Source organism: Capra hircus, chromosome 28 (assembly GCF_001704415.2).
Source record: "Capra hircus breed San Clemente chromosome 28, ASM170441v1, whole genome shotgun sequence".
NCBI lineage: Eukaryota > Metazoa > Chordata > Mammalia > Artiodactyla > Bovidae > Capra > Capra hircus.
The window spans coordinates 1857673-1876573 of record NC_030835.1 but is presented as its reverse complement, the minus strand read 5'-3'; the positions used below and the strand labels follow the sequence as shown (position 1 = coordinate 1876573).

The window sequence follows — 18901 nt, the reverse complement described above, 5'->3', positions numbered from 1 at the left end:
GATAAAAAGAAATGAAATATACCATAAATGCTTAACAAAAGCATAAAATGGGAAGGATTTTAGTACCAGTAGGAAAAAAAAAGCCAGATATCTTGGACTCAGAGATGATGAAAAATCTTAAAGAACTTTGTTAATGACAAGTGACTGTCTTCAGGCACTTCAGTGCCAAATTCCATTAGCATCTGTATATAAATAAAAAGAGCTGCAGATGCTGGCCAAGGCCCCTTTTTACCCTGCCAATATTAATACCAGGTGTCGGACCATCTACTTAAAACTCCTTATTAATAGGATTTGACTACCAATAGCTTTTCCTGACAGTTGACTGTAAGCTAGAACTTCAACAGTATGGTTTAGAATTACTTTAGAAATAAGTGCTTTTGCAATTAAACTCTGCTTTTAATTAGCACAGAACTGGCATTGGCTTTTTAACTTCTGAGAGACATTATTATTTATGCTTGTTGCCTGTTTTAAATGGACACAATTTTAAACAAAAGATTTTAAACAGAGCCCCTAATAAAGCCTAAATCTAATCATTTCCACAATTCCAGTTTTATTTAGATTTTATGTGCTTGCATGTAGACACACTTAAAGAAAAGAACACATATGTGTATATATATATTAGATGATATGAGTTTGACAAATGACTTGTTAATGAAAATTTATTAACTACATAACCTTTGAATACCAGAGAAACTTCAATATGTACAAATCACCATGAAGTTCCCAGTTCCTAAACTTTGGTTATATGAATATGTCTCAAGCACCAAGGAACAAACAATAATCCTAATTCAAAAAAAGAAAAAAAAATCCCAAGAAACGAGATCCTTCAAGTCTCTTGAATCTGTCTGTTTTCTAAACACCATTTGGGAAACTCTTTTATTCTTTTATTTCCTTTCATTTGGGTCAATTTCCAAAAACAGTCAATAAAAATTGATCAGGGGAAAAGGGACAGACAAATTACCATTACAAATAAAGGTGATATCTCAAAATAACTTTTTGGAAAGTATTCTTAAATATAAAACTTAACCTAGGAGATCTGTATTATGTAACAAACCCAACTCTTATTTCAAAAATCAAAAAACCTCCAACACCACAATCATAACAAGAGTAGGGGGTGAGAGGCTCACAAGGAGATCTACAGCAGACTCAGTTAAGCAGCTCCTAGGATTTCACCACCTTCCTGGGCATCTGCTAGCTGCAGAGGTGATTTGTATAATATTTAGGCATCAAAAAAGACACCTGACAGGCTGAGCACAAACTCTGATGAAATTTCACAAGAAGTCTGATGGGCAAAAGAAAGAAAAATCAAAGGATCAAGGCTGAAATAGGAAAAAAAAAAAAGAAAGTACGTCTCAGTGTATGTAAGTCGGGATGGAGGAGGTGTAGGTGTACCAACTGACGGGTGCACGTGCGGAAGGGACTGCATCCTGCCTACAAATGTGGATTATATACACATGTATACCGTGTCAGTTCACGTTACACCTTCCTGTTACAGAAGTGGAAGGAGCTTCTCGTCACTTGGCCCCTCAGGCCCCAGTCCTTTGTCCTGGCTGGTTGGTGGTCTGTGTACAAGACTCAACTGCATGGTATATGAACGGATAAAGCTTGATGTCTGGTCCAGGGGTGGAGCAGTTTCTGCATTCTTCATTGTAATATCGTAGCAGCAGCTTATATACTTCTCCTGAAGAGCAGAAAGCCAAACCAGTTTGCACATTAAGATATGTAGATAGATAAACTGACTACAGAACATCCCAGTTCTATCCTAAATAACATAGGCTCAAATTTGGCTTTTGAAAATAGAGCATGAGGTCCATAAGCCTGGAAGGCTTTCCTGATGTAAAGCTAAAAATTTTTTAAATATCTTTAACTACTTATTAGCTCATAATTACAGCAGGCTACACATGGTTCATCATCCACGCGTCCTCTTCGGAGTTCACGGCGACTTTAATTTTACATTTAGCTCCCATGACAGGAAGGCCTTCCAGGTCCAGCTGAGACACAGTAGGTGGAACGCGTGCTGGCCTGTCTGGTAAGCGTGACTCAGAGTAAGGCCTCTTAGGGCTTAAGGTACCTTCCAGTACCATCCCCTCATTCAGCTTTCCATACACACAAAAGTAAAAATGGACACTCACTCCAGCTTCTTGGCCTTCGTTTAACAAGCTGACATACTCACTGAATACTGAGGATGAAATTTTGCCAGAAAAATAAGGTCTGCAAGCGTTGTCCCTCTGAGACCTTGTCCCCCACCCCAACCCAAGTCACATTTCCATTCGTTCTTATCCACTAGGATCTATCCAGAGTCAGCAGGTGCTCCTCTTGGATGGTGTACAGTCCATCTAGACACCAGCCGTCCGCTACTTACCAACAGTCAGTTTCCTTTCAGTAAGGAATGCGTGCATGCTGTAGATGTCTCTCATCAGTTCTGAGTCCCCAAAGGTGAAATAGACCACGTCTCGCTCAGCTACGGCAGCTGCCAGGATCTGTATTAAGGCTGAAGCACAGAGGGGAAACACAGCTATATTATGACACTCCCCATCAGGATACCTTTAGTTCTTTCAGCCAGCTAAATTATAGCTGGCATGCCATAGCTATATCCTGGATTAAAGATTTATAAACCTAATATACACGTTATTAGAAATGGCAAACAGAGGATGAATATAAATCATCTGGTTGTGCGACTTTCCAGACATGCTGCTGAGAATCTCATTAAGCCACAGAACTCCCACAGAAGCACCTTTGCGGGAAAACAGAGGAAGGCGCATCTGAAGCAGCACACTGCGGGCGGTACGGTGGTTTCCCCCACGTACATTAATCTGGAACCAAAATTTCTGTGTTTGCTTGCTTGATTTATCTTGCTACACAGTCACTGGTTTTTTGTATCAAAGGTCTGTGATTTTCCCGGACCAGTGTACTTGGGAGGTTCTGCTTTGGTGAACTCTACAGCAAGCAGGCATTCTCCAAATGGGTTCCAGAAGACACCCCCATCCCTTCCGCACTCCAACCTCCACCCAATCACTAGAGCATGGAGTGAATGTCACTGATAACACTGGACATTAACTCCAGTGTGCTAGCATAGGAAAATCATGGAGAAGCCCTGTCCCCAGGAATCAGAGGTACAAATCGCTGAGCCTGGAGTATATTTCCAAAAATCAAATTCCTTTACAATCTCAATCTCAATAGACAAAATTTACTTTAAATACCAAAAACGAACACAGGTACAATAAATGCCCTGTTGCTAGTAACATATCTTCTCCTTCATAAAAGGGGAGGTAGGAATCAAAACACTATGGAGGATAAATATAATTTTGACTTTTGAGAGCATGTTAATATTCTACATCTTCAAAACATTAAACATGGGAATGGGGAGGAGCTTGTAACGGAAAACAAACAGCCTAATTCTATTTAAAAGGAAAAGCACGACAGGGAAAGGAAAAGGGAAGAACAAGCGTGAACTGGCCCAAGGAGCTTATGGACACAGCATCTGACGGAGATGCCTCAGTCCTGGACAAGGAGAAGAGGACTGCAACAAACCCCAGACTTCCTTTATTGGACGTGCTTGCCACAGCAGTCCAGGTGAGACAGTTCTGAGACTATTAATAAAATGTATTTCAGGACTGAATAAATGAGTTGATTTGTCGATGCTGCTGGGAGTTACAGTTCTCAGGATGGAAGCGGGGACATGCAAACAGGGAATGGGGGACAAAAAGGTACTGCGGCCACCAACCGGAATGCAAGGAACGGCTGTGCACTCATGGCTTTCAGATATGAACATCTGTGTGTGTGTGTTTCTTAGTTTTATCTGCTGAAAGGGCCAAAAAGAAGACACCCCAGTAGCAGTCAGCAAACCTAGTGCCCAGACAGTGGTCTAATACCATTCCCCCTAAAAGCAGCTGGATTCCTCAAGGAATACTTGATTCCATGGTTGGGACAGGATAGGTACAAGATAAACCCAGAATGTTTCATTATACCAGGAAGTGAAGAAGTACTCCAAAACAGATGGGGAAAAATTGATGAGTGCTTGTCCTAAGGATATAGAAGCCAGTTTGAAGGAGCATCTATCAGCCAAATCTGGGCGACGGAAGCACCAAAATATTATGTATAGTAGTAAGTTACAAATCATTGAAAAAATATCCATTCCTGAGTCCACAACAATAACACATAATAAATAAATGGAGAAGAAGGGCTCTTGCTCACATGAGAAAGCTAAAGACTAACCGGTACGTCTAGAGGGAGTGTTAGAACGAGATAACCCTTTTCGCATTCATAATGGTAAAGACTGGATCAGGCAAAGATCAATAAAGGACGCTAAACCTAAGGGGAATTTTGACTCAAAGCGTCTTCCCACAGACTACTTATTAACTGCAAGGGAGGAAAAAATATCTCTACAGTGGAAAAATCAGATGGTGACCAAAGCTAACATCACCAGTGGGGTCAGATGACCACCAAGTGCCTCTAGATGCTGTCACCTGCGCACTACTCTGATCCCGAATGCACAACCCCACCCTAATGATGAGGAAAGAGCAGACAAGGGCAACGAGTGCTGTGTTCCTCAAACAGGTGTTATTCTCATCACAGGGGACTGGAATGCAAAAGTCGGAAGCCAAGAGATACCTGGAGGAACACACAAGTTTGGCCTTGGAGTACAAAATGAAGCAGGGCAAAGGCTAACAGAGTTCTGCCAGAGAACGCACTGCTCATCTCAAACACCCTCTTCCAACAACACAAGAGATGACTCTACACATGGACATCACCAGATGGTCAATACTGAAATCAGACTGACTATATTCTTTGCAGCTGAAGATAGAGAAGCTCTATACAGTCAGCAAAAACAAGACTGGGAGCTGACTATGGCTCAGATTATGAACCCCTTATTGCCAAATTCAGACTAAAACTGAAGAAAGTAGGGGAAATCACTAGACCGTTCAGGTATGACCTAAATCAAATCCCTTACGGTTGTACAGTGGAAGTGACAAATAGATTCAAAGTATTAGATCTGACAGACAGAGTGCCTAAAGAACTGTGGACGGAGATTCGTAACATTGTATAGGAGGTGGTGATCAAAACTATCCCCAAGAAGAAATGCAAAAAGGCAAACTGGTTGCCTGAGAAGGCCTGACAAAATACCTGAGAAGAGAAGCAAAAGGCAAAGGAGAAAAGGCAAGATATATGCATCTGAATGCAGAGCTCCAAAGAACAGTAAGGAGAGATAAGAAAACCCTCCTACGTGATCAATGCGAAGAAATGGAGGAAAACAACAGAATGGGAAAGACTAGAGATCTCTTCAAGAAGATTAGAGTTACCAAGGGAACATTTCATGCAGGGATGGGCACAGTGAAGGACAGAAACGGTATGGACCTAATAGAAGCAGAGGTTATTAAGAGGTGGCAAGAGTACACAGAAGAACCATACAAAAAAGATCTTCACGACCCAGATGACCAGGATGGTCAGGTCACTCACCTAGAGCCAGACATCCTGGAGTTCAAAGTCAAGTGGCCCTTAGGAAGCATCACTACGAACAAAGCTAGTGGAGGTGATGGAATTCCAGCTGAGCTGGAATTTCAAATTCTAAAAGATGATGCTATTAAAGTACTCACTCAATATGCCAGCAAATTTGGAGAACTCAGCAGTGGCCACAAGACTGGAAAAGGTCAGTTTTCATTTCAATCCCAAAGAAAGGCAATGCCAAAGAATGCCCAAACTACTGCATAATTGACTCATCTCACATGCTAGCAAGGTAATACTCAAAATTCTCCAAGCTAAGCTTCAACAATATGGGAACCGATAACCCAGATGTTCAAGCTGGATTTAGAAAAGGCAGAGGAACCAGAGATCAAGTTGCCAACATCTGTTGGATCATAGAAAAAGCAAGAGAGTTCCAGAAAAACATCTGCTGCTTCTTCATTGACTATGCTAAAGCCTTTGTGTGGATCACAACAAATTGTGGAAAATTCTTAAAGAAATGGGAATATCAGACCACCTTACCTGCCTCTTGAGAAATATGTATGCAGGTCAAGAAGGAACAATTAGAACCAGACATGGAACAACAGACTGGTTCCAAATCGGGAAAGGAGTACGTCAAGGCTGTATATTGTTACTCTGCTTATTTAACTTATATGCAGAGTACATCATGAGAAACGCTGGGCTGGATGAAGCACCAACTGGAATCAAGACTGCCAGGAGAAATATCAATAACCTCAGATATGCAGATGACACCACCCTTATGGCAGAAAGCAAAGAAGAACTAAAGAGCCTCTTGATGAAAGTGAAAGAGGAGAGTGAAAAAGTTGGCTTAAAACTCAACAATCAGAAAACTAAGATCATGGCATCTGGTCCCATCACTTCATGGCAAGTAGATGGGGAAACAATGGAAACAGTGAAAGACCGTTTTCTTGGGCCTCAAAATCACTGCAGCCATGAAATTAAGACACTTGCTCCTTGGAAGAAAAGCTGACAAAGCTAGACAGCATACTGTCCTTTGTCCTTTGTCAGTAAAGTAACGTTACTGACAAAGGTCCGTCTAGTCATAGCTTTGGTTTCTCCAGGAGTCATGTCTGGATGTGAGAGTTGGACCATAAAGCAAGCTGAAGGCCAAAGAATTGATGCTTTTGAACTGTGGTGTTGGACAGGACTCTTGAGATTCCCTTGGACTGCAAGGAGATCAAACCAAAATAAAAACTTTGAAAAACTGAACTAGTATATTTGATATGGCTGAGTATACCCAGATTTGAGAAAGAATCTAAGATGTTATAATACATACAAGATTCTGAATACACGAGTATTTCCTAATTTCCAAACTAATATTTATTGAGTATCCACAACATGTGAGGCACCACGACTAGGCCTCATTAATCTTGGAGTAACTGATCCCAAAATACAGATACATTTTAATTAAAACTGCTCAACCAACTTACGCAAACATTAAAGCTTCAGTACCATCAATTTTAAAAGGTTCCTAATTAACCTAAACTACATATAAAAATGGAAACCAAGGTGCTGTAACCTTCTTCTACCAAGAGGTATTTCTTATCTTTAGGTTTGAATGAAATGTATCTATATTTCCTATTAAGAGGAGAGAACGACCCAAAGAAAGTCCTTCTAGTCTTGTTCCCCCTCATGCACAGAAACACTAGCTCACTGGGCACTTGTCACTTATGAAAATAAAATATTAATAAGAGCATTTAAAATGTATCTCCCTATAGTGTTTACTTATCTATTTTTTTTCTCCCTATAGAGTTTATTTTTTAAATGCTTCACAGGCCATTCTGTCTCTCTGGATAGGCTCACAGAGTTAAGTTTCACAGATCTACCAAAGAAGAGGCTGAATCCTAATAAGAGAATGAATTTACATTACATTCTTTTTTCCCATCCGTTTCTGTTTGGAGCACATGATAACAAAAGCATGTGGCAGACAAGCTGGGACCGGAGACTGAAGACCTGAGCTCAGGCCTCACCTTTCTGCCGGCTATCTGAGCTCTAGGACTCTGGCCAAGTCACTTCGCTCTCTTGCCTGCATTTTCCCATCTATGCAAAGAGGAAGTCAAATCAGATCATCCTTAAAGACTCTTTCAGAGTACGGAGTTCCACAGCCTTTCCTACAGCTTTTCTTCTTGCACTGGATATTAGACTGTAAATACACAGAGTAAATTTTCAGAAATATAACAACCTTGACCTTAAATCCATCAGTAATCACTAACAAAAGATCATTCTAAACAAAACTGTCTTCGGACCTCACTATATCCCCAAGGCCTTTACACATCTAGACAACTGAGTCTCGCCATTTAAAGGAGCTCTCCTGCACCACAAGTCAGATGAGGATGAGTCACAGACCTGACAGGACGTGGGGACTGATCCCACGAATGATGCAATAGCACCGAATTCCTAACTGAAGCACAACTAGGTGCCAAAATGATCACTTGAATTAACCTGCAGGGAGTTTGGTTTTAATTTTCTTTTTGGCATCAATCTTAAGCAATAAAAGTTTCAAATAAGTATGAATAATCAAAAAAGGCTTCCCTGGTAGTTCCGACGGTAAAGAATCCACCTGCAATGCAGGAGACCCAGGTTTGATCCCTGGGTCAGGAAGATGCCCTGGAGGAGGAAATGGCAACTCACTCCAGCATTCTTGCCTGGAGAATTCCATGGACAGAGGACCCTGGAGGGTTGCATTCCATGGGGTCACAAAGAGTCAGACATGACTGAGCGACTCACACACACTACACTAATATCAAAAAGCAAGTCATAGTGTCATCTTACAACAAATGAACCAAACAAAACAATGAGTAAAATCATGGATACCTATATACAGGTATGGTCTGAGGCCATTAGCAGGTAACATTAGTAACAACTGCTAACACTGGGCTCTATACTACAGCGTGCTGAATGTTCCAGCAGCTTTTCAAGGATAAGCTTAAGATTCACAAAGATTAACTCAATCCTTACAAAAGCTGAATAAATATTAGCATTATCTCCATTTTGAAAATCAGGAAATAAGGTCAAAAGATTAAGTAACCTGCCTATGGTCACAGAGCCAGAAAGTGGTGGAGCTGAATCTGAAGTGGGCGGCCCAAGCCAGGGCTCTCCCTCACCCCCTGTGGTGGAAAGCTGCCATACCACGCCAGCCTGCTATGCTCCAAGCCAACCTACCATATGTCTGTTAGAAGACTCTCCTCAAATTGTTTACTTACATTATTTAAATACATACTGGCAGGAAGCTAAAATAGTATAGATTTGAAAGTGTTACTCATGTCCTTCTCATGAAACCCAAGTTGTTTTGTGAACTCATGTCTTGATTACTATGAAAGCTCAAACAGCCAACTCTTATTTTCTAATTGGTCTTGCGCTCCGGCTACTGTTTTTATTTTAAATATATATATATATATTAAAGTATTACTATTTATTTTTGGCAGCGCTGGGTCTTTGCTGCTGCATGTGGGCTTTCTCTGGTTGGGGCAAGCGGGGGCTACAGTTGTGGCCCACAGGTTTCTCACTGAGCTGGCTTTTCTGGGTGCAGAGCACGGGCTCCAGACGCTTGGACTTCAGCAGCTGTGGCTCGCAGGCTCAGTGGTCACGGTGCGCAGGCACAGCTGCCCTGTGGCCATGGGATCTTCCTGGACCAGGGATCGAGCTGTGTCCCCTACACTGCAAGGTGGATTCTTAACCAGTGGACCACCAGGGAAGCCCTGGCTACGGTTTCTAATCTTGGTACCATGTGACCCTACCAACCACCCCCAATCCTCCAGTGGATATTATGAAGGCCTCAATCTTTGGTGCCTTAATTGTACTCATGTCAAGAATTCAGCCACCATCTCTAGAGTGGCAATTTCCAAATCTAAATCTAGATACAGAGTCTGTGGCCAATAAAGATGACATTTAAACGCACAGACACTGGACTCTCGGGCGTTGATCCTGGTTTGAATCCTAGTCCTGCCACTTGCCATCCTCGTGACCTGAGGCTATTACCTCCTTGCCTCAGTTACATCACAAAGACAAAAACACCTCATACCTAGTAGGCTGCTATGAACTCGTACATCTAAGGAAAGCATTTAGTACAACACAGAACGCTTTCAGCATGTTGTCTAATAGCAACCACAGCCACAGCACTGGTTTTTGAGGAAAACAGGCCAAATATGAATGCTGGTTCTGACTGTTGGCTGTGTTTCTTTGGGCAGTTTTATTAGCCTCTGCATAAAACCTTGGTTTCCTCATCTTAAAAATGAGGCCACAGATTGAAGGGTGACTATGCAACACGAAAGGAGAGAATGTAGTATTTCTTAAACCTGGCTGATTATCAGCAACTCCCAGAGAGTTAAAAAATAAAAGCTCCCAGAGCCATTTTCCAAATCCATTAACTCAGTGGTATCTCTGAAGCCCGGTAATAACCATTCCACTCTCTCCAGACAACTTGAAGGTAACCTGAAAGATGCGTGTACCCCTGCGTTCACTGCGACATTATTTACAAATATGGAAGCAACCTAAGCGCCCATCCATAGATGAATGGATGAAGATGTGTATATATACAATGAACTACTACTTGGCCATAACAATGAAATCGTGCGCTACGCAACAACATGGACGGACCTAGAGTATATTATCCTGAGCGAAATAAACCAAAGACACAGACTGTGCGATTTCACCTATGGGCTGAATCTAAAAACAAAACACATGGACAAACATAATCAAACAGAAACAACAACAAATACAGAGAACAAACAGGTGGCTGCCGGAAGTGAGGTGGGAGGGAGTCGTGGGTGCGGATGCACAGTGCAGGGAGTACAGGCGGTAATTACGTAAGGTCTTCGCGCGGTGACAGAAGACAGCCAGACCTGTCATGGAGACCGTTCTGAAATGTACAGAAACACAGAACCACTGCTGTGCGCCAAGAACTAACAGTGCTGTAGGTCAATCACACTTTAAAAACAAATGCGTAGGAAAACACGACCAGATTTCTGGCTACCAAAGGTAGGAGGCAGGGTGAGAGGGAATTAAAGGAAGGTCCCCAAAAGGTACAGACTTCCAGTTCCAAGATAAGCAAGCACTACGAATGTCATGTACAACGTGATAAAGATAATTAACACGGCTGTACATTATAAATGAAAGTTGCAAGGGAGTATAAATCCTGAGAATTCTCATCACAAGGAAAAAAATTTTTCTACTTCTTTAATGTTGCATCTATATAAGATGATGGATATTCACTAAACCTACTTGATACTAATTTCACGATGTAAGTCAAATCATTATGTTGGACATCTTAAACTTTATAGTTCTGTATGTTAATTATTTTTGAATAAAACTGGAAAAAAAAATACATGGTCACAACAGAAATTGTTGATAACTGTGAAAATAAATTACACAATGAAAATCTTGGAATACTACCCTCAGCAGTCACCAGAGCAAGCAAAGCTGCAGTCTGAAAGGCTTTTTTACACCATAAAGAAAAGAAACAAAATGAACACATTTATAAAGCTTCCCAAATTGTCCATCACAAATGACCAAGGCTTGTGGCAGACCTGGCTTCTGGATTGATGATGTGAATCTACTCATTTATTTTACTTAAGAGAAAAACAGAAAAAAGTGTCTGTCATAAGATCAATAAGTCCAGAGTGAAAAACAGGTTTCCTCAAACAAATTCAGGATGATAAAGAATTTCATAAAATAAAAACCAGAAATTCTTTCTTCTATAGACATTCAAAACACTGAAACTAATAATGTGGTTTTTATTTCTGAATATGAAGAAAATGTCTGTGAAAGTCTTTAGAATAAGGAATAGAAGAATTTTTTTTAAGCATGCCACAAAAATGTAAACACATAAAAATTAACCCCATAGGATAATAGGCTGATCACAACTCAACAGGCTGAAATAAATGAAAAAAGAGAAAAATACCTGTAACATATGTTATTCAGTTGCTAGGTTGGATGACAGATAATTAATATTTCTGAATATACAAAGAGTTATTACAAGCCAATGAAAACCAAATCTATTGACTAAAAGCTAAAGGGCAGATGACATGAACAAACAATTCACAAACAAAAATGACCAATAAAACATATGAAAACTATTGAACCTCAGAGAAATTAAGATTGACAAAACCCTACTGTTGTGAGATTGCCTTTGCAAAGAAGACACTGTAAATTGATACTGCCTTTGAGAAGAACAGTTTGTGGTAAATATTAAAATATGTTGTATCCCTGTCCTTTGAGTCATTAATTTCACTTCTAGGAATCAACCCTAAGAAAATATTTATGTATAACATATATAAGCAGAAACTTGCTCTGCTTATATAAAATTAAAAAAACTGTATGAATGGAGAATTGGTGGAATAAACAATGGCATATAGGTACATACAACAGAATATTAAAAACTGTGGGGAGTTTTTGGTGTTGCGAGCCATCATGAGACTACAGGGTTTTCTAGAAGAGGAGGTCAGAGCATAGCATACATCGTGTGATTCCGCTAATGTCAGATGATTATACAAACTGTTACAGAGAAATTCCCAATGAGCATTTGAGAAGGATTTCATCTGTATCTAGTTTAGCTATCAAGGCCAGTTGGCTGTTTTATATTTGCTTCGTTTTCTTGTTATTTTGACAACTGTAGTATAAACAAAATATCTGTCAGATTTTTGTCCTGGGTTCCTGGCAGGAGCTTCAAAACCTTTGCCATTTCCCGAGTCAAAGCTATGGTTTTTCCAGTGGTCATGTATGGATGTGAGAGTTGGACTATAAAGAAAGCTGAGTGCCGAAAAATTGATTCTTTTGAGCTATGGTGTTGCAGAAGACTCTTGAGAGTCCCCTGGACTGCAAGGAGATCCAACCAGTCCATTCGAAAGGAGATCAGTCCTGGGTGTTCATTGGAAGGAATGATGTTGAAGCTGAAACTCCAATACTTTGTCCACCTGATGCGAAGAACTGACTCATTTGAAAAGACACGATACTGGGAAAGATTGAAGGCAAGAGGAGAATGGGACGACGACAGAGGATGCGATGGTAGGATGTCATCACAACTCAATGGACATGGGTTTGGGTGGACTCTGGGAGTTGGTGATGGACAGGGAGGCTTGGCGTGCTGCAGTTCATGGGGTCACAAAGAGTTGGACACGCCTGAACAACTGAACTGAACTGAACTGAGTGATAGGGTGTTTGTTATGCTGGTGAGAGTGACTGCCAGTGGGCCTCTAACTGCTTGAGGATTGTACTTTGAGTCACTGAACTCTAGGGAGAGGGGAACTGGAGCATGGCCAGGGATGACCCATGGCGCCCATGTAATGAAGCCCCCACAGAAACTCTGGCCACCAAAGGTCGGTGGAGCTTCCTAACAAACACATTCACGTGCTAGGAAAGTGACATGCTCTGACAGCACAGGGGCGGGGCACGGAGGCTCTGTATTCCCTCCCTATCACCCTACGTATATGCTTTGTAACACAACTGTCACAGCACAGGGGCGGGGCAGGGAGGCTCTGTATTCTCTCCCCATCTCACCCTATGTATATGCTTTGTAACACAACTGCCACAGCACCTTCCTGGGTTCTGTGAGTTCCTCAGAGGCTTGAGGGAGCCTCCCCACTGGCGGCTGGCTGATCAGAGGTGCAGGTGGCCCTGCGCAGGACAGCCGAGCCTCAGACTTGCAGCCGGAGCCTGAAGCGGGGTGGTCCAGCGGAGGACCCGTGCCCGTGCCCTGCGGGGTCTGCACTGACTCCAGAGCGTGCCCGGGCTGTCCTGCAGCGCCCTCAGCTGTGTCAGACCAGCCGGGCTGACACAGAAGAGCAGCCTTCCTAAGTAAAAGTATAATACTATTTGCTGTAACTGATACTCTTGAGAGGAAAAAAAAGTCATGATATGATAGATAACCAGTAGCTCTGTTGACAGGTACAAACCTAAAGTGCGAGAAATGTTTATCCTTCTTGAGTACCAAATGCCTCCTCATGCAGCTCTCCCACGCTGCATGCCCACCCATCATGCGCCTCTACTGAAGCACTTATTTCTCGGTGCTGCATTTGCCCAGGCCTCTCTCTCAGATGCTAGACTGTGAATTCCAAAGCAGAGACCACACCTTATCCACCACTGTATTCTCAGAACCAACCACAGTGCCTAGAGAGCGGCGGACGTGCCCTAAGTCTGGTGAATGAACGAGGCACTCAGAGAAACAGCTCTGTCCGTAAACCTCACTATCGTAAAGGAATGGGCTTGCGTGGGTGGTTTGGGTTGAAACTTCATAGTCATTTTGGCCTCTTTATTCAACTAAATGCTGTGTCTGATAGATCAGAGAGATGTGACCTCTGCAGGGAATAAAAATACAGATTTGAACATAAAAATACAGATTCCTGCATATACAATAAAAAAAGATTGTATCAAATATTCTTTTTCTTTTCTTTTAGATTTTTGTGGTCTATTGGTCCAGACCAATAGAAATCTGGTTAGAAGGACTAACTCTATTCCTTAGTCAAAAAACTATTATCCTTCTTATAACAATGGACTCACTCACCTTTTAGTCTAGCATCACCCCCAAAGGCACCACAGCCCCAGTTTCCTGTAGCCACTGCAGACAGGTTCTCTGAAGAAACTCCAGGACGAAGAAATCCACAGTAAGCCTGAACAATGAAAGAAACATCAAAGCAATGTGAGTGACCAGACACTAGCAGTATTTCTGACTGATGTACTAGCATCAGTATCCATTATCAAGCTTATGTTATCTCTCTCTCTTTCTCCTTTTTTTTCCTAGGGGCCAAAGGAGACGGAAAAAAGAAAAAAATCCTGGGATTACACAAGGAAGAGAGTAAGAAATGACCAGTTCTAATTACTGATTTGCTTTGATGCTGGGCAAATCAAAGCCCTTAAGCCAATACGGGTCTCAGTTGTCCCCCTTCCCCAATTCAAACAAATACAAATGAAAGTATCAGAGATATTTCAAGAATTAATGGGATTCCAGTTACGAACTATGAGGGACTAATGGACAGAAAGGCATTTAAGACAGAGTTTTATTTGAAAACTTTTGATTACTATTTTTCATTACAGTAAAGAGTTATTACTATTAGGCTTCCTCAGCTCTCTCTCTGAATTATTGGGACTAGATTAATAACTGTGGTTATCTTTTAAATGTGCTTCTTGCCACTGAAACACTTAAGCGACTATATATTAAATGAGTCCCTATATATAAAAGGGACTCCTATGCCTGGCTATAAGATAACCTTTAATATCCCTTCCAGCTCCAAGACTCTAGTTTCACAGCTGTATTTTAAGCTAGATTACTTCTTTTTAAAATTTTCCAGTTACCTGCAAAAAGCACAGTATATCCTGAGGATGCTGGCTGCATATTAATTAAATGAACAGCTCATTTTATATTTGAGAAGATCGCAGTTTAAGGCCCTAGAGTTTCTGATTTCCATTTCTTTGCTGTCAGGCTAGTTGGCCTTTCTGCCTCCTAAGGGTTCTTAGTTTTCTGAAACCATCAGACTATGTTAAGAAGTTTAATATAATAGCAAAGCAAATATCCCCTGGGCTTTCTCAAGTACCAAGCAAAGCCTAAAAGATATCTTATGTATAACAGTGAATAAAATAAAAAGAACAATGTGTGACAGATGTTCCCAGAGAAAAACCAAGGATAAAGAAAGATGCCTCTACGAAACCCACACGTAATACTGTAAATTGCTCTCTGAAGTTGCTACAAAGGTATAAAAATTTATTTTACACACTGTCTGGATGGATTAACAAGGCTATTTCTTCCACCTCCTCATAGGCTGTAAATCCTGGCAGATATTAATTATAAGTTAGTACCAGACCATTATTCAATGCTGTGGTACAGAGCTTACGCTAGAACTCACAAATTACCTGCATAATCAGATGCACAGAGCTTTTGAAAATCTCTTTCAGGTCAAAACTATCAAAGAGCTCAATTTTTTTTGAGCAGGTTCTTCTTGAAAGATACAGATTCTCTTGGCCTTTATGCCAACAAAGGAATAGACCTTCTGTCAGAATAGACATAACTTTGCCACTTGCCTTCCTGTCAAATCCTCCAAACGTGCCTAGATGAAGAGGAAAATTTCTTAGCCTCCTAGTTAATGTTTTCTGCTTTATGCCATCAGAACGACTTTAGTCTCTTCCAATACTGCTATCTCTACATATCTGGGCTAAATTTTCTTTAAAATAAGCAAAAATAGCTTAGTGAAACTAAAGCCAAACAACAGAGAATTTGAAATATTTAGATTATCTGAAGCAAAATCGAACCAGTTTTACTAAAAAAAAAAATCTGGAAAAATGGCCACAACAGAAACAAACTACAAAACTGAAGTTATCCTGCATTTGCTGTTTTGATCGAACACAATAAAACTTTAAAAAGGCAATCAGATAGAAATTAAATGACGTGAAATACTTGTAAAACAGGGAAAAGAATAACTAATGATTAAATACAAAGTTCCTTTTTATAGAGGTCTGATTGATTTATTATATTAGTTTCAGGTATACAGCAAAGTGATTCAGTATTTCTCCAGATTACACTCCATTAAAAGTTATTACAAGATAATGGCTGTAATTCCCGGTGTGGTCCTATGTATCCTTGTTGCGTATCTATTTTATATAGCTTGCGTCTCTTAATCCCATGACCCTGATGCGCCCCCCATCCCTCCCACTCCCCTCTGTATCTATTTTATATAGCTTGTGTCTCTTAATCCCATGACCCTGATGTGCCCCCATCCCTTCCCACTCCCCTCCGTAACCACTAGTTTTATATCTGTGAGCCTGTTTCTGTTTTGTATACACAGATTCCACATATAAATGGTGCTGTGCTGTGCTTAGTCGCTCAGTCATGTCCGACTCTCTGTGACCCCATGGACTGCAGCCAGCCAGGCTCCTCTCTCCATGGGGATTCTCCAGGCAAGAATACTGGAATGGGTTGCCATGCCCTCCTCCAGGGGTCTTTCCAACCCAGGGATCAAACCCAGGTCTCCTGCATTTCAAGAGGATTCTTTACCATCTGAGCCACCAGGGAAGCCCCCATATAAGGGATATCATATAGTATTTGCCTTTCTCTTATTTCACCAAGCATAATACTCTCTAGGCCCATCCACACTGCTGTGCAAGGTAGAACTCCATTCTGTTTAATGGCTGGATAAGGTTTCATCGTATACGTTATCCATTTGTCTGATGGTGGGCATGGCACTCGGGGTGCTTCCGTATCTTGGCTGTTGTTACAGAATTCTTTTATTGTGTTTAAACCAACCACTTCCAAGGTCAGCAATCAGAGAGAAGCAGCAAGCTCCTCTGAGTCCCCTTTAGAGGGACAACCCTTGCTTCTCTCCATTCCCCAGTAAGGAGAGAGATCCCTCACATGTCAGAGACCACTAATCAGGATAATAACTGAGCTTCTTTGGTAAGAAACAAAGATCAGATAGTGATAGAGATAGCGAAAGAATCGTCAAGTTCTTTCTTCCTAGGGGAATGTGCTAGGAGTTCTCAGGAGCTCCACACTGGCAGCAAATTTTTCCCCACATGAGCCAGAGCACTTGAGATTAATCAGAGCAGTAAGAGACCTTGCTCACTAAATTCTCATCACAGCCTGACCTAACATTCACCATGACAGAGCTACTTATTTTTTACTAATAAACTACTTAAAAGTGGGGAAAAGAAGCAGCATTCAAACCTCAGTAAGTAGAAGATACCAATAAATACTCCTGGCTCAGAATGGGGCTTCCTTGATAGCTCAGTTGGTAAAGAACCTGCCTGAAATGCAGGAGACCCCGATTCAATTCCTGGGTCCGGAAGATCTGCTGGAGAAGGGATAGGCTACCCACTCCAGTATTCCTGGGCTTCCCTTGTGGTTCAGTTCATAAAGAATCCACCTGCAATTCGGGAGACCTGGGTTCAGTCTCTGGTTTGGGAAGATTCCCTGGAGAAGGGAAATGCTACCCACTCCAATATTTTGGCCTGGAAAGTTCCATGGACTATGTAGTCCATAGGGTTGCAAAGAGCAGGACACAACTGAGTGAATGAGTTTTGATGGGACGTTAAGAAGAGAGGAATTTTGGGGTCCTGAAGGGTGCCGAGGGGGGCCTTGAGAAGCAAGTGATAGGAGGAAAATACTGGTATCTAGAATTAAAAACTAGTGCCCAGCTGGGAAGTGGTAAAAAGACATGGGGAAAGGAAGCCAAGAAACTGAAAAAGGAAACAAAGAACAATTTTCAAAACCTACAGGCCCAGAGCTGGGCCCAGGAAACAGACGGTATTCAGGTGAATATTCTGTGCAAACATCCCTGCGACACGCAGGCACGAGCACACGGGCTGAAGCGGGACTCAGGCTGCAAAGCCAACTCTAGCTGGCCTAAGAGAACACAATTAAATCACGTCCTTCATCATAACGTAAGTACATCATACTGTTTTCTAGATTAATGATTTAATTATTGTCCTAAGGAGTTGTTTATATTAAGTCAATATAATATATCTGTCTAACAAACTAATCCAGAGTTCATACTGATAATGATTTTATGTTTTAGAATACTGTGATTTCCAAAAAACAAATATAAAAAGTGCCTAAAGGGACATCCCTGGTGGCCCAGTGACTAAGACTCCATGCTCCCAACGCAGAAGGCTTGGGTGTGATCCCTGGTCAGGGGACTTGACCCCACATTCCGCAACTAAGAGTTCACAAGCCACAGCTAAGGCCCAGTTGTTGTTCAGCCGCTCAGTGGTGTCCAACTCTTTGCAACCACATCGACTGCGGCATGGGATTTTTTTAAGTGCCTTTAGAATCTTTTAAAAGACAGAAATGGTATGAACCTAAGAGAGGCAGAAGATATTAAGAAGAGGTGGCAACAATACATAGAAGAACTACACAAAAAAGATCTTCACGACCCAGATAATCATGATGGTGTGATCACTCACCTAGAGCCAGACATCCTGGAGTTTGAAGTCACGTGGGCCTTATGAAGCATCACTACAAACAAAGCTAATGGAGGTGATGGAATTCCAGTTGTGCTACTTCAAATCTCAAAGATGATGCTATGAAAGTGCTGCACTCAATATGCCAGCAAATTTGGAGAACTCAGCAGTGGCCACAGGACTGGAAAAGGTCAGTTTTCATTCCAATCACAAAGAAAGGCAATGCCAAAAAATGCTCAAACTACCACACAACTGCACTCATCTCACACACTAGCAAAGTAATGCTCAAAATTCTCCAAGCCAAACTTCAACAGTATGTGAACCGTGAACTTCCAGATGTTCAAGATGGATTTAGAAAAGGCAGATGAACCAGAGATCAAATTACCAACTTCTGCTGGATCATCGAAAAAAGGAGAGTTCCAGAAAAACATCTACTTCTGCTTTATTGACTATGCCAAGACTTTGACTGTGTGGATCACAACAAACTGTGAAAAATTCTTAAGGAGATGGGAATACCAGACCACCTTACTCGCCTCCT

General features: G+C 41.4%; 1 protein-coding gene across 4 annotated transcripts in view; it reads right to left on the bottom strand.

Annotated features, from left to right (window-relative positions):
* PARG (poly(ADP-ribose) glycohydrolase) overlaps positions 534-18901 on the bottom strand; it is a 118013-nt gene continuing 99645 nt past the window's right edge. For all 4 annotated transcript variants that reach the window (XM_005699356.3, XM_018042233.1, XM_018042231.1 and 1 more), the window contains 3 exons: positions 13979-14084; positions 2363-2491; positions 534-1681 (listed from right to left, as the gene is read on the bottom strand). In XM_005699356.3, the coding sequence (XP_005699413.2) occupies positions 1527-1681; positions 2363-2491; positions 13979-14084 (390 nt within the window). In that variant the 3' untranslated portion in view covers positions 534-1526. The remainder of the gene's footprint in view (positions 1682-2362; positions 2492-13978; positions 14085-18901) is intronic.